The sequence below is a fragment of the Lontra canadensis genome, unplaced genomic scaffold, assembly GCF_010015895.1.
Source record: "Lontra canadensis isolate GAN:19392208 unplaced genomic scaffold, GSC_riverotter_1.0 scaffold74, whole genome shotgun sequence".
Taxonomy (NCBI): Eukaryota; Metazoa; Chordata; class Mammalia; order Carnivora; family Mustelidae; genus Lontra; species Lontra canadensis.
In genome coordinates, this window is record NW_022631068.1 from 10,407,493 (window position 1) to 10,424,375 (window position 16,883).

General features: G+C 36.3%; 1 protein-coding gene across 1 annotated transcript; it reads right to left on the minus strand.

Moving 5' to 3' along the window:
* Positions 1-1,871: 1,871 nt before the first annotated feature.
* On the minus strand, positions 1,872-12,718 carry LIN7C (lin-7 homolog C, crumbs cell polarity complex component). Its single transcript, XM_032881244.1, has 5 exons — positions 12,629-12,718; positions 9,166-9,284; positions 8,596-8,667; positions 6,434-6,643; positions 1,872-5,827 (listed from the first exon to the last, which is right to left on the minus strand). The coding sequence occupies exons 1-5, from the start codon at positions 12,663-12,665 to the stop codon at positions 5,672-5,674; spliced, it is 594 nt and encodes a 197-aa protein (XP_032737135.1). The 5' UTR covers positions 12,666-12,718; the 3' UTR covers positions 1,872-5,671.
* Positions 12,719-16,883: the final 4,165 nt, after the last annotated feature.

Consider the following 16,883-nt stretch of genomic DNA (forward strand, 5'->3'; position numbering starts at 1 on the left):
CACCCCATTCATCCTCCCATGGTGTTCCCCGTGTTGTATTCAAATTTCCCCTTTTTTAAATTTAAAAAATTTTTTTATAAACATATAATGTATTTTTATCCCCAGGGGCAAATTTCCCTTTTTTAATGAAAATACAGGCCATGTTGGATTAGGTTCCCCCCTCGCTTTAACTGGATGACCGCTGAAAAGACTCCATCTTCAAATTAGGCCACATTCTGAGGTACTGGGGGTTAGGACTCCAAGGTGTCTTTTTTGGGAGGCACACAATTCAATCTGTAACACCTTAAGATGCAAAATCAAAGTCAGATAGCATTTAAACTCTGGGCACAAACCTACGTCAAGTAAGAGATACCAGAAACACAAATTTCCCCCTATTTCATGTCGATTGCACTTTTTGCCAAATAAAAGACAAAATTAAAGGTTTGAGTTTTTGAAACTGATTAGAATTACTTTCCAGAACTGCCAAATAAGAGCAAAATAAGGGGAACTTATCAGCAACCAATGGCTAAATTTTCTTTTTATCCCCTTGGTTACAATTCTGGAGATTGTAACAAATTAAGATTTCTTCCACACTTCCTCCCCTAAAGAAAACATAAAAAAAAAGAAAAAAGAAAACCTTTTTATAGGACCAAATCTGGACAGTCCAAAATATACCTCTGCAGTTGATGAGTATTAGGAGAGCTCTCACACATATCTTGTTGATATAAAGCACATTGTCCTTTTAAAAAAAATTAAATTGATATAATAAAATTTACAAATGGGTTCTGTATGAATTTACCATTTGCTTACCATATGAAGTAAATCTTAAAAATTCCATTAGGTGGAGGTTATCCACCACCAAATAAATAAGTGAACAAAAAAATGGGCCACCACTTCATTAATTAAAATGAGAGTAATTAACAATAGTGAATATTTTAAAACCAGAACTGAAAGATTTAGAGAATCAGTATTCTAGCTTACTAGTATTTTGAAGAAACTGAATGCTAACAATAAGTGCTTTTTGTTGAATCCCTTGTGGCTTGACACATCTTCATGCATTTTAAAAATACACAATGCTGAATTATGCTTTTTATATGTCTGACACCCATTCCAGCCATCCATGGTTTCTAGAGCTAGGTTACATCCTTCCTACAAACTGCTTTTTTGATTAAACAAATCCCTTACTTGAACTAAGTGTGATTTTCATTTTGAATGTGGCCTTAATCCTCCACCCCCAAAACCCCACTAATTTTAGAATTTCATTAGCTCTTTGATCCAAGTGGACAGAAATCTGAAAATTCCTTATGAATCTTATTCCTTATGAAGTTTTCAAACATAATTTTTACTTATTTATCTTTAAAGATTTTATTTATTTGAGAGAGAGAGAGAGAAAGCACGAGGGGGGAGAGTCAAAGGAAGCAGGAGGCTCCCCTGAGCAAGGAGCCTGATGTGGGACTGGATCCCAGGATGCCGGGATCATGACCTGAGTGGAAGGCAAGACGCCCAACTGACTGAACCACCCAGGTATCCTTCAAGCATAATTTAAAGGCTGTTTCCTCATCATCAAAAAAGTAAGAACTTGCTAATTTTAATTATGTGGTCACATGTCTTCCTTCAACTACTAAGTTCCCTTAAGCTTTTATATGCAAATAATAGCAGACACAAATAGCACTCACTTCGCCAGGCACCTTTTTCAGGGCTTGACAGATAATGACCAGTTACAGGCATTCTTATTACACATGACAGGTGAGGGAAGTAAGGCCCAGAGAAGTAACTTCTGTTAAGATTACATTGTAATGGCGAGTCTGGGATTCACACCAGGGTAGTGAGCCTGTACACACTGTGCCGTCAATCACATGCCATACTGCCTCTCTCAAAATAACACAAGAGAATTTTTTCTGTAGTTATATTTTATGAAAGACAAAACAAAATATAGGAATTCAAAGGTTCACTCAATAGTAACTACCGTACATTATGCTTTTTACCTTATGTAAAAGTTATTTTATACAGAGCTTTCAGAAACACATTTATTGTATAAGTTATACCAATTTTTTTTTCAAATCCAAATAATAGGAACATAATACAAATCTATTTTAAATAAACCTTAGAATCAGGATTAACTTGGTAAATGAAGTTATCTATTGAAAAAGTGTTAAATCCATTTGGGGCTTATTTCCTTGCCTCAAACCAAAGAATTAAAGTAGAAGCAAACTATCTGCTGATATTTTTAGAAACTAAGTCCAGGTACAAATTAGTTTGGAAGTTCTTGAAAATTAATGAGCAGGCAAATTGGTTTTCTCCGCTATTTAACCATTACAGAACTACAACAACCACTGAAGAAACTCTATTAGTGGAATTCTGGACAATAGAACATATAAAACACCAGACTGTTAGGAGAGACAACAAAATTTAAGTTAGAAAATTCATAAACATACATTTATTCAGGAAATACAATTACCAGAGTCCTGGATATTTCAGTGATCATTCCACATTATAAAATATTCATAACATGTATTCTTTTAAGTCTACACCAAGTCATGCTGACATTCTTTTCAGAGAAGCCATAGCCATTTCTTCTATTAAATGCTATAATATTCATTTAAATTGTAAACAAAGTACTTGAGCCAAACTACTTAAGTACTTGAGAAAAATAACTAAAAAATTTAGTAGAGGAAGACAACGATTTTTTAAAAACACATCTGAATTACCAAACCCCAAAGAACCAGGCCATTATAATCTAGTATACTAACAGATAAAAGTGGCCACATGAAGACAGCACATAATTATCAATGACAGTATTTCTCACCTGCAGTTTTTAAACATGCTTTCTCAACTAATAAACATTTATTTTTGTTAAGGTTTAAAGGCAACAGGGGCAGAAAGATGACAGACATTAAAATTTTAAACTACTGGCAGATTTAAAAAAAAGATAAAAGATAAACTGTAATTACTTCCCAAATAAGGAATGCCAAGTATCTTTTATTCTTAAAGAAATTACCAAGGAAGATACTCAATTACTACATTTGCAGCTACTTAAAGGTAGCCATAATTTGAGTTATTCTACTCTGATACTTCCAAACAGAATCCAGTGTAATTAGAGCATTTTATAAAGGGGAAAACAAGTAGTTCTCTACCCTAGATGTCCTTTAGAACTACCCGGGAAGCTTAAAAAATTCAGTATCTGGCTGCACCCTCGAAGATTCTGAACTTACTTGGTATGGAATGGGACTCCTGTAGTGCTACTTCTTAAAAGCTCTGCAGGGTGTTCTAATGCGCAGCGAAGGTTGAGAACCACTGAATCCACCCCTTTTGAAATACCAAGAAAATAGATGGAAATTGGGTAGTTCATAATTTACAAATAAGAAAACTTATTATATACTTATAATGTGCCTAGTTACGTTCATGAATCATACATTTATTTATAAGATGACAACTCCCTTCATTCCCTCACTATATACTAGACCACTACTGTACATCTTTGCCACTGAATGACTGTATTTTTCTATGGTCAAGATTTAAAATTCTGGGATACACTGTGAAAACTGCATTAACAAAAACAAACTACTGCTACTCATGCTCAACAGGAGCAAGCAAAACTACTGTATTTGGCTCCTTTAAGCTATCTTTATTTTAAGAATTATAAATAAGTGCCAACCCACACAACGAACAGATTGTGGATTACTGTAGAAGGAAAAAAAATAGCTTACTCAACTTACTAAGTTTCAATACCAAAAAAGATTGAACTTGGCTGAAAGTTCTGAAACAGCTGAGATACTGAACCAGGAAGCTATAATTTATAATGAAATGTTGACACACCCTTAAAAGCTACTACAGCTGTAGCTACACTAAAATAAGATTTTTCAGGATTTACTTACCCTGTAATGCAAGAATACGAGCATAATAATATTACTATTTTATATGCACCAATATCTCTCTTTAATATGTAAAGCTCTACAACAAATACCTCTAATAATTTTACAATTAAATTAAAATAAGTCCATAATTCTACACTACTTTGGTCTCAACATTTTAAAAACATCAATTAATTTTGAAAATACACAATTTAACAACATGATCCTATCAATACAAGCACGTGTTGTAGTGGACTAAAGACACATTCAACCATGCAATCCAGTGTTCAATACCTAAATGATAAATAACAATGCTGATTGACTTTTATTCTGAAAATCACTGAAAACTGGAATAATCTTTTAAGACTCACAGTGCTCACAAACATGCAGAAAAAGGTATACACTTCTATTCTTCCTGAAGGAATGTTACAAAATGCCCCCTTTTTACACAGGGTCAGTAATTAGGTTAAGTTCCTTATACATTTCAACCCATTATCTTTTTAGCATCTGTCACTTTAAATTCTTAAAAACCATACAAACATTCCTATAAGTAGTGACTGAAAATGAACTTCAACTCTTAATTTCCACCTTGAAAAAGACCTCAGTCATAGTTCCTACACTAGTAGCTGCCTTTCAGTTAAAGAGTGACATCCAGTGGACAAATGAAAGTATCTCTCAGAATTCCCATCATTTGAATCAAAGCTCACATCTCTGAATTCAACCATCTCAGTATGAATGAGTTCCTACTCATTTTGACTTAAGAGTCTGCAGATTCTTATGAATATATCACTTCATAATTTCTATGTATCTTAAGTATATCCTTCTATCTTCTTCCTACTTAAAACCAATTCTTATGTTGAGCTAGTTAAGAGTGTGTAACTCTTGAGGCTAGTGAGGTTAAGAGTATTCCTTTTTTATTTTGCTTCTGCTATTTACCAGAACGAACTAATTGGCTCATCTCTAGGAATGGAAAAACCAAAATGTAAGAAATATATTTAAATAAAAATGAACAGCATTAAAAAAATTTGCAAAAGATGAAACCTGAACCTGTTTTTGCATTTGTAATTTAAGATATGTTGTTGCACATAAATAGATATAATCAGTAATGCCAACAACCAAATTATATCCTCTTGCCTCACTGCTCAAATATTATGAAATATATATTTTAGCAATGATTGTTTCAGTGTTTAAAAACTTTTATAAATCAGTATAAATGAATATTCATTATATGTTATGTTTAAATAAAAGTAAAAAACTTCTACTCTGCTGCGTTATGATTTACCACTGATTATATATATTATGCGTGTGTTCAAAGTACAAAATGCAGCAGTGGTGTTAACACTGAGAGTGTAATGAACTGCTGTAGCTGAGACTGTTAACGTTTAATTTCTTGGAAAACCGTAAAGAAATTTTACAGGTTAAAAAAAATAGAGTAAGCAAAAAAAGAATTGGAGAACAGTTATTTTTAAATAAGCAGCCAAATGAAGAAAACTTTTTTTTTCCTAAAAAAAGATTAAGAATGTAAAAGTACATTTTAATATTAAAAAAGCATTTTTAAAAATCTATAACAACTTTATGACAAAATCTGCATTTGAAAAAGGCCTGTAAAAACAGCGGGACAGAATTGCCCTCATCACCTTTCACTTTTTCTTGTCAGAAAAAAGTGTATGCATCTCTGGAACCACAAACAACGTTAAAATAGGTGTTTATAAAATGGCAAGGAGGATTTCGCAGGAAGTTTCTGTTTCTTTTTTACAATCATGGGCATTGCGGCCATCAGTAGGTCACAAGCAAAACTTTTCTAGCTAAAAGCAAAATGGAATATAAAGTTTTGAATTGCATTAGGTCTGTTGCCTGCGTTTCGCTGATCTCATTTTTTCAAAGCGTGACTCCATTTCTTCTAGGACCTTGGGTGTATATCGTACTACTAATTTAACCTTTCCCTGAGCTGCTTTCAGCAGTTCTACAGCTTTTTCATGATGTTCTCCTTCAACGCTCTAGGAAAAAAACAGACATGAACACACATACAATTAATATTCAGGTTTTGTTAGGTAACTCAAAACACAAAATGTTTACAATACATATAAGTAAAAAAGTTTTAATGTATCATCTCAACACTACAAACCTATGAGATAATCTGGCTTTATCATTTTAATCCATGTGAAATCTTCTGCTAAAATCATATTGTTTGTAGTCCAGGAACTGGTTTTTAAGTTCCAAATAATTACTCCGAATACCAATTTATTTGCCCTATTATTTCACTAAGTCAGAAGTAAATTAAGCAAAGCTCTACTATAAGACTAAAACAAGGGCAGACTTTTATTAATTTAATGTACTTCCTTAACTACTAGAGAGCTTAATTACTTCATAAAAATCACACTAAGCATTGCGAATTTACATTGGAAAAGCAGCAAAACACACTTAAAATGCCTTAAAAAGTATCTGTGTCCTAAAGAGTACTGCCCAGGATTCTCCTAAGGGATTTCTGAACTACAAAGCTTCTTTGGTTCTCCCCCACCCCCACCATCTTGTTTCTCTAACTCAAATATACCCCCAAGTGGTTACAATACATTACTACAAATAGAAATAAAATTCATCCATACCACTCCATTAACAGAAAGGAGTTGATCTCCTCGCTTGAGGCCCCCATGTCTATCAGCAATTCCACCTGGAATTATTCGAGATATATAGATTGGAGAGTTTTGTTCTTTGCCTCCCATAATATTGAATCCAAGGCCTTCTTCTGTTTTTGGTAGCTCAACAACTCGAGGATGAGAATGTCCTTCGCTGGCAGCAAATGCAGCCACAGTAGCCTCAAAGAAAATTTTACATATTTAAAAATGTGAACTTTATTTGTTTCAGTTCTTTTGTCTCTTTTTAATTTTTTAAAATTTTTTAAAGATTATATTTATTTATTTGACAGGAAGGTAGAGCATGAGCACAAAGAGGGGGAATGGCAGAGGGAGAAGCTCCCTGCCGACAGGGAGCCTGATTTGGGACTTGATCCCAGGACCCTGGGAGCATGACCTGAGCCAAAGACAGATGCTCAACCGACTGAGCCACCCAGATGCCCCTTTTTGTCTCTTTTTTATTTACTTTTGATGTCCGCATGCTCACAAATTCACTGGGAGTTGGGAGAAGATAAAACTGAGTGCATGGGGTTTTAGAGATGATGACTAGAAAGACACCCTGGGTCTATGTAGGAGGTATTAAGATTGGTTAGGTCACTTAGCCACCCAGTGTCCAGAACTTTTGAGCAGCAACAGGCAAGCAGGCTTGCCTGGCAGATGAACACTGGAGCACTTTAACAGAAAACTCCTCCCCCAGCATGCCAGCAGCCCTGAACTTTGGGCTCAAGAGCCTGGCTCCTTCAGGAGTTTTTGTACAAGCAACAACCTACATACATAATAACCTGTAAGGAGATAAGTGTTCTTTCACAGTCATTTGGGCTGCTGTAATATATAATAAATGACAAATTAAATAATTCACTGCTGAGAAAAAGATGGGTACATATAACCGTGAAATTTTTTGTTGCTTTAGTTAACTACCCAGTTACTACTAAAATCCCACAGAAGATGAAACAAAGTCACATCTTCTTTAAAACTTTCAAATTTAGACTAATCCACATTAATTCTAACACAAAGTTGAGATTTGCTTCGTTCTGCTTTTAAAGGTAATGAAGTAATCTGGTACCATTTTTCATGACAGATCAGGGTACATGAGCAAAAATGGGAAGGAGAAGAAGGAGGAAATCAAGATCTATTGAATATCACTAGGTTCCAAGTCTGAAAGAATCTGTTTTAGATAACAGAACTAAGGCCCAGAAATTCAGTAAGCCAGGAAGGTCATAAAACTAAGGAATTTCAAGCCAAGTTTCTATACTTTTATAGCAAATGGTAGATATCTGATAGGCTTATTTTGAAAACTAACAGAGTATCTTTCAAGTCGCACCAAAAAGTCTCAAATACAGAGACAAGACATTTTTTTACACTCTTCCCAACTATATCCACATGTTTAAGTGTTTATATTCAACAGAGAATCCAATATTTCCTTTTATGGACCAGTAACTAACAAGGCAAAAGTACTTGCTAATGAGTAAATCTAATCTAAGTCATCTAATGCTGATATTTATTTTAACAAAACATGATAGACATTGAGGTCAGTGCTAGAAATACTGGAGGAAACCACTGGGACAGAAAAGCACATAAAACCTGCCATATGCAGCTCTGAGGAGGTAACCTACTAACAACATTACCCCGTATTTGCAGAGTTAAGGTAAAGGTGAAAAGCAAAGAGCAACCTGAAGGAGTACCCAGTTCTACCCTTTGCTGTTTGTGTAGTCTGAGAGCGCCGAATCCTAACCACTAGACCACCAGGGAAGACGCTTGTTTGTGTGGTCTGAGAAAAATAATCTAATCTAATGTTTCCTCACCGATAAAATCAGAATAATATATACCTCAGTGTTTGATGAAAATTTACATGATATGTATATTATATATAACTGTGTATTACATGTGCATTATCATTTTTGTGCAAGTGTATTTTTAATGCATTATCTAAACTGTATGATAAAGTATTCCTTGCAAAGCCAATAAAAAATGTCTTATCTTTGTATGTGAGACAAATTTAGTGTGGTTTGAAAGATACTCTATGTTAGTTTTCAAAACAAGCCTTCAAGTATCTAATAATTACATATTTTAAAACTTTCATTTTTGATGAATTCTCTCACTTTTACTAAATAACAAAAAACAAAAACAAAAACTACCTTTGCAGTTGCGTTAGCTCTCACTTCAGGACTGCTACTGATGTCCACAGTCTCATAGACATGTTCATATACCTGTAAAACCCAACATCATCATGATTTAAAATCTCAGAATATACCACATTTGAGTTCTAAGTTAATTTATTAAGCATGTTCAAGTTTTAGGCAAAGTTATGCCATTTTGGTAAAATGTTTTTCTATTAAAAATTCCGAAAAATGAAAAGGTACAAAATTCCAGTTATAAAACAAATATGGACATGAAAAGTATAGCATAGGGAATATAATCTTAGTATTACAGTAACATGTCTGGTGACAGATGATGACTACACTTATTGTGGTGAACACTGAATAATAAACAGAATTGTTGAATCAACATGTTGTACACCTGAAATTCATGTAACATTATATGTTAGCCATACTTCAACAAAAATTTTTTTTCAAAAAATGAAGAGGGATAGATACTAATATTTTTCTAAAGTTTGTTTTCTTCAGAACTTCTGAACCCATATTTCACAGTATTATCTTATATCTAATTAACTCAAGCTTTTGGTAAATTTAATACCATTTACTTACCTCTCTTACAGCATTGCAGAATTCACTTTGAAGGACTCTTTGTAAAGCCTGAAGTTTCTGTGGTGGTACCTCTCCACTCCTTTGCAGTTTTTCTAGTAACTCAATTGCTCTACAAATATCTAGAGTTAAACAAACAAACACTGATAGATGATTTTCTCTGAAGATTCTTTAAATGCCTTGTAACAAGATTCAGTCCCCAAGGATTAACCAGAAAAATGCAGAATATGGAGAAAAAACAAAACATAAGAGCATAAGTTTGTGTTTTGGTGGGGGGGAAGGAGGGTTGTGAACACACATTAAGAGGGAGGGAATGAAAAATCTGAGAATGCTTTTATGTAATTATGAACCTAATGTTGCACACACAAGATCTGAAAAACAGTATCTTTGAAAGATGGAGGAAAACTGAATATAAAATACTAAATGTCACAGGAAAGGACAGGTGTTCAAATGTGACAGATACATGAACTGTATTGCTTCAAAATGCTGACAGTTCTTTCTGGAACTAGTTAGTCAATAAAAATTTATCTATCATTATTAGTAATCAAAGCACAGAGGAGTGCAAGGACTGTGTGCTAGTGAAATTCCTGTTCACTTCCTAAAGAAAACTATAATTTATAAGTGGATATGAGTCATTCAGTAACAGATGCAGTTAGTGGCAGGGACACAGTTAAAACAATGGTATAAAGGAACAAATTAACTGTGGTCTGCTTTCAGCTTATAATCATTAACACAGTATTTTAATTAAGATAGGCTCAATCAAATACATATGTTTACAAAATAGAAAAATAAAAAGTGTTGTCAATCTGGTCTCAATATTAGCTGTGTGATCTTGGGCAAGTTACTTAATGTCTGTGCCTCAGTGTTTCTGCTGTAAAATGGAAGGAACAGTACTTCCCTATAAGACTTACCTGACCAAAAAAAAACAAAAAACGACTTACTTGACAAAACCAAAAAAATACATGTCTGACATGTAGCAAGCATAAATGTTAAGTTACCTGGATGTCAATTAATCATAAGAAATATTAAGGGGTTGTACACATTTACACAAATATATTAAGCATGTTAGGAAATTCTCAATGGGAAGTGTGAGAGTATTTTATGAAAATTAAGAAATGTTACAAGATTCAGTTATATTGGGGCGCCTGGGTGGCTCAGTCGGTTGAGCATCTGCCTTAGGCTCAGGTCATGATCTCTGGGTCTTGGGATGAGCCTTGGGTCAGGTGCCGTACTCAGCAGTGAGTCTGCCTCTCCCTTTCTCTTTGTCTCACCCCCCTCAACACTTGCCCCCGTCCTGTGCTTCCCCCCTCTCTCAAATAAATAAAATATTTTATAAAAAGACTCAGAGTCATGTTTAAAACACTATTAGTAACTGACTCTATTTTTTTTTATTAACTGTTTTTGTACCCCAGGGGGCTAGAATACATATTACTTTATAATTCTTTGCCTCCTTCTGAAAGGAAAAAGCTCTAAACTTTGTATTATACCACAAATCTGAAACTTTTTCCTTATAGAATATGGCCTTCTTTGTGTATGCAAATGCAAAACTAGGAATAAATGTAGTGAAAAAAGAAGTAGATTTTCAATTTCAGGTAATAAAAGCTTAAAATGATGTCAATCAAATGCAATGGAATCAGACTTTCCCCATTCTGATAACCCACCCCTAGGATGACTGGTGAATAGGGATTGTTGGTTAATGGATTCTTTTAATTTACAAAGTTATGATATGTAAGCTACATAAATATTTTGAATTAACAAAAAAATCTTTACTGAGCCTACACTGTACCCAATACATACTTAAATGTATTCCACTGAATCATGTTTTGATTATTTAGAAGACACTCAGATCTTGATCATATGCATTAATTTTAAACTGTAGGACTGTTGGGAGTGTTTGTTAATAGTTTGTTAAACCGAGTTCTAATTAGAAAACAGGTGATGTAATCTTTCTTATCCTGCTAAATGGCAACCACTAGCAATTCATCCTACTAAGCTGCTGAGCATTCTATTATAGGACTGAAAAGAACTCTGAAAAAGGAAAAAAATGAAAAAAAAAGGAAAAAAAGGGAAGAAAAAAAAAAAAAAAGGCATGACTACCAAAACTAAATGCCAGAGGTGAAGTTTCACACTTTGTGCTGCACTTAAAAATACAAAAGACAGCCAACATGTTAGAATCCTGCAACTGGCTTTCAAAGAAAAACACCTACTCCTCTGTTCACAAGGAACAGAGTTGTTCCCACCTTCAAAGCACAGTGCCATTGTGCTCAAGAGGACGATGTCACAGTCTTAGGCCTAACTTAGTAAGTCTTCCCAGAGTAGCTACTCCTCTGTCAAAAATGATTCTTTAATGGTCTGGTGGGCAGGAGGGAAACAGTATCATTTATAAAGAGACTTAAATAAATAATGTTAAGTGAGCATCTGTGTGAAGGTATGAGGAAAGAGGTTTCTCTAAATACAGTAATTCCAAAAATATATTTCTTCTTGGGGTAGAAGTTACTTAATATTCAGGCTGTAACTGCAAATGTTAATATTTCAAAGATATTTAGAATCGCCACCCTTTATTTTGTTTACTACTAGTACTCAAAATGTTTGTTTTTCGCTTACCAATAACTTCTAATACTGGTGTGTCAAAGACATGCTTGAAATAAAGGTCTGGGGAAGGAAAGAGTGGAATGCTGAAAATATGGAACAGGAGCCTGAAAGGAGCATAGCCATATATTGTCACTAGCTCTTCCGTATCTAATTACTCAGCAGAACAGATTTTACTCTCTTTGACAGTCTGCTCTAAAAAGCAAGCAACCAGCCAGTTACCAGTTTTAAGATCTGTAAAGAGGGATTAAGACTATACGTTCGGCATTTTACAACCTACCACTATTCCAACTAGTTATGTAACCTTCTTCCCAAGACCAAATCAGCAGGATGGTTTTTAAAGCACCTTTTCCGTACTTGGGAGGGGCACCAAAGCCAGGAAGTCGCCCAAAACAAACACAAGTGAGGCCGTGGTAAAAATAAAGTCGGAGTTCGTGCGTAAATATGGATTCTGTGGTAAATGCGCTGTGTGTCCGGGATGTCTGCGATGTATGAGTGAAGGCGGGGACACCAGACTTGTGCGTGCATAAATAAAGCCAGTGAGTGCAGCTGGTCCCAGATGGGCTTGTGATGTTTGCTACTGGGCGCCCCGTCTACTGTGCGCACCCAAGGAGCGCGTGTGGGGCATGTGTATGCGAACGCGGACAGGTGGTGGTTAACTGTACAGTGCCCCGGCATAGTCCATGTGAACAGAGCAGGGGTCTGAGCATCAGTCAAGGGACCACAAGCGCCCTCCCAGGGGCCAGGCGCAGCGACTTCGGCGACAGGGGCAGCCTGGATCCAGATCTCGAAACCTGGGTCGCCCCTCCTCCCCTCCGGCAATACGGCACTCTTTCACTCCCGCCGCCCACCTGGTCTCGGCCTCGGCCGTACTCACCCCTCTCCAGCCGCACAGGTTCCCCCAACGCCGCCATCTTCTCCCTTTGCCTGCAGACCCACAGGAAATGACGACATAGGGTGCGGTGGAGAGGCGGGGCTTAGCGGGAGCTGGAAGGCGACGGATTGACAGTATCGCGAGACTAGGAGTGGAGGCTCTGAGGGTAATGGGGGAGATATAGGAGCAGGGATCTTGGCGATGGTCTTGCGCAGGATATTAAGCGGTCCCGAGGCTAGCTGATTCCCCAGTCTCCGAAGGTGAAGAAGCACCTTTCCTGACTCTTGCTGCCTGCCTCGGACTCAAGCCTTGTCCCACTCGCTTGAAACTTTTGGCTCCAAGTGAAGTCTGGCTTCTTGTCCTGGTTTGACCAGAAATAGCTGTATGAGTCTGGACTGCTTACTTAATCTCTTTTGGCCTCAGTTTCCCTGTCTGTGCGACGACAGAGCCTATCTCGAAGCTCTTTTCCACTCTTAAACTTTGGGATTCGGTGACAACGTGTGTAGCGGGATAAATTCTCTTTTTGTGGCAGCATCCCTTTAATTTTTAAAAATCAAGGCATGAGTCTTCCCTGCAAATCTGTTTGAGAGTAAGGATGGAAAGTACAAAAAAGCACGAAACACCTGGCGAGCAAGAGAACAAGGCACTTTGGTGCACCACAAAAGAACAATTTAAAAAAGCTGATCCAAAGTCTTACGTAAATGAAATATGAAGCAAATTTTCTTAATGCATTGCAGATTCTTAGGACCGCTTCTGAAAATTAATGAACCAAGAAAAAAAAACCTAGTACTTAATTTAAATGGAATATTAATTTGCTCAATATTTAGATCACACTGACATTCATTTAAGCCATAGGCTCTGCTGTTACTGTGTTAGGTGCTTTCATATACAAGTTTTCAACACTTCATGATAGGATTGTTTTAACAACTTCCTGGTTATGTCCTGCCCACTCGTTCCATTCAAGTATAATGTTTTCTTCTAATCCATCATGAATGTCATCATTAGGCTCTTTTCCCCTTGAACCCTGATTTCTTCATTAAAGGTTTCTCTTCAGAAACTTTCAATGGTTCCTCCCTTAACCCCCATTTCCCATTTCCAAAGACTTGCATACTCTGACACTTAAAAGTTATCCATCTAATCTCATTTCTCATTATCCCTCGAATGTAACCACCCCTCCAGTCAGGGTGATATATTCAAAACCATGTTTATTCTTGCTTCCAAGTCTTCACTTACGTTGTTCTTATAGAGAAGGGCCTTGCTCATCTCCTCTAATTCTCCAAACCATGTTATACACCTTCAAACTGAACCCATCCTCCTGGTCTGCTGAAGAATTTCCACTTCTTACTAAGCTTCCCTCTCTTCAAAGTGTTCTTCCTTGGTCCCTGATAGTCCTTATATCCTGCAGTAGCACTCATGTGATTATCTTTTACTCATTGTTATGCCACAAATATTTTCAAGAAATGTTTGCTAAATGTCTAGTGTCTACCAGGTGTCTTGCTAGGCACTGAGAATGCCTCATGGAACAAGACAAATGCAGACATTGCCCTTATTTCTTCAAATATTTTCTTTTCCCCCATCCTCCAGCTCCTCTCCTTTGGGGAGCCTACATTCATGTACATTCCATTGTATGACACTGTCTTACAGCTCACTAATGCTCTATTCATTTTGTTTTCTCAAAAATTTCTGTTTCCTTTTTTTGACATCTAACATTCTCTTAGTACCAGTGGTTCATTTTTCACTTCAGAGGTGATAGTTTTTATCTGTAGCAGTTAAGATTTAAGGGTGTGAGTGTTTTTCTACATTTCCCATGTCCATTCTTACCATGCCCAATCTTTCCCAAAGCTTTTTGAACATATAGAATGCAATTACAATGAAAATTTTAATGTTTCTATTTTAATTCTGTCATCTGTGCTATTTCTGGCACTGTTTCTATAGACTGATTTTTCTCTTCATTATGACTCATGATTTCCTGTTTCTTTCATGACCAGTGAGATATATATATATATAGAGAGAGATAGATTATCTATATCTATCTATAATGCCAGGCATTGTGGGTGCTGGATATTTTTGTATCCTTATGAATATTTTTGAGATTTGTTTTGAAATGCAGATAGGATACTTGAAAACAATTTTGTCCTTTGAGGCTTGATTTTAAGCTTTGTTAAGTGGAACCAGCACAGCCTTTAGTATAGAGCTAATTATGTCCCACTGTTGAGTCAATACCATTCTAAGTTCTTTACCCCATGCCCCATGAATTATGTGATTCTGTTTTGATTGGCAGGACCAGGAACAATTCTCAGTAGCTGGGACCGGGTATTGTTTGCTCTTTTTGGGTGATTCTTTCCTTGTCCTTGGTAATTTCTTCTTCCTTTTTTTTTTAAAAAATATTATTTATTTGAGAGAGAGAGAGAGAGAGTAGGGGTAAATTTATTTATTTGAGAGAGAGAGAGAGTAGGGGAGGGGCAGGGGGGGGAAGCAACTCCTTGCTGAGTGGGGAGCCCGATGACTGATGATGCAGGTCTCAATCTCAGGACCCTGAGATCATGACCTGAGCTGAAACCAAGATTTAGATGCTCAACCGACTGACCCACCCAGGCACCCCATCCTTGGTAATTTCTTAACATACGTAATCATCATAAAATTCCAGAATTCCAGGGATAAGTAGAAAATCCTATAAGTTTTCAGAGAAAATAAAAAGATTGAAAAGTCATATTCCAAGAATTAGGAATCAGACCAGTTATAGATCACTAATTCTTTAAGCATAGGAAAGAAAGAAAAAGGTTTTAGTCGCTCCTGAGCAGGGAAAATATGAATCAATTAACAATCCATTTGTACTCAATGCACAAAATAAAAGAATCAGTATTTGTGTAAGGGGAGATCCACTAAAATCCCACTCTGTAATTCACAATTTCCTGACTACTGGAGTTGAGAGACTAGAGTCTCCAGCTCCTTCACTTTCCAGAAGAGGACTGATTGCTGCCCTGTGTCCCAAAGGAGGCAATTGTGAGCACAAAACAGCACAGAACTGTTTTGAGTTTTATGCCTCTATCAGGTTATTGACTCATCAGGTTATTAAGACTCACTTCCTAATCAAGAAGTTGCTCTTCCTGTGGAAGAACTCTTTACCTGCTGCTTCCTCATATTATTTTCTGCCTCAGAGGTGGAAAAGAAGACTCAGAATAGGAACTCTGAGTGGAGACAAATCCCAGTGAAAGCTAAATTATGCAAATTTTTCTTCATATGAGGAATTAAAGTCCTAAGTAGGCTGCCAGGTTATGAAAGCATTCCTAACCCAAGACATTGCAAATACAATGCACTAAGACAACATCAAGTCAGAGAAGAAGGGAGTAGGTGGGGAAAATTGGGGGTAGGATGCTGTCTAGAGAGGGAAAATGGAACATGGAAAGTAACATGAGGAAGCCAGACACACCAAACGGAAAGTCTTACTATTTTTTTTCACATTTTATTGTTTTATTGCCAGTTGAACTATACACAAATAAGCACTACTGTACAGAATAGATATGTAAAAACAGTTATGTCTTAGTACAGAGTAAAATATTGCTCTTAAATGAAGAGTTCTACCAGTACTACTAAAATCCCCATTGTCTTTTTTTTTCTAATAGAGTCCCTGTAATATGCTCCTCAGTAAAGTAAAATTTCAGATCAGTGACTTCCTTTATTTGAAGTGAAAGATATTGTCAAATGTGAAATAGCCTACATGTTTAAATAAACGAAACAATATATAAAAACACTAGTCTCATCAATTCAGCACAACCATATGGGGAAATCTCTTCAAGAACACCTGTTGAAGAAATATTTTCTTGATTGAAGATCTCAGGTGAAAACATAAAACCTCATCATGGAGTACCAGAGATCGAAAGTAAAACCCTACTTATTGTTAGGATGAGCTGCAGATTATATTAAAGTGTAAGGGTTTACTTTTTTAATGTCAACTGTCTCATCATCACTCTACAGTACATGTAAAGGCACAGATTGATGTATTTTTCTGGCATCTTTCTGACGCACCCTTGCCCTAAATAAATCTGTTTGCCAGGATCTTGTCGCTTAAATTAGCCATTTCAAACTCTTGGTCCTGCCAACACAGGCAATTGTGCCAATGTTCTCAGCATTTACTGGCACACGAGCTGTTGCCTTTTCTTTGGCTTTCTGTGTGTACCTGGGGCCATCATCCTTCCTTCACAAGACAGCAGTCTGGCTTATGTATCCCTGAGACAGACCTCAGGATTGTTTGGACTCA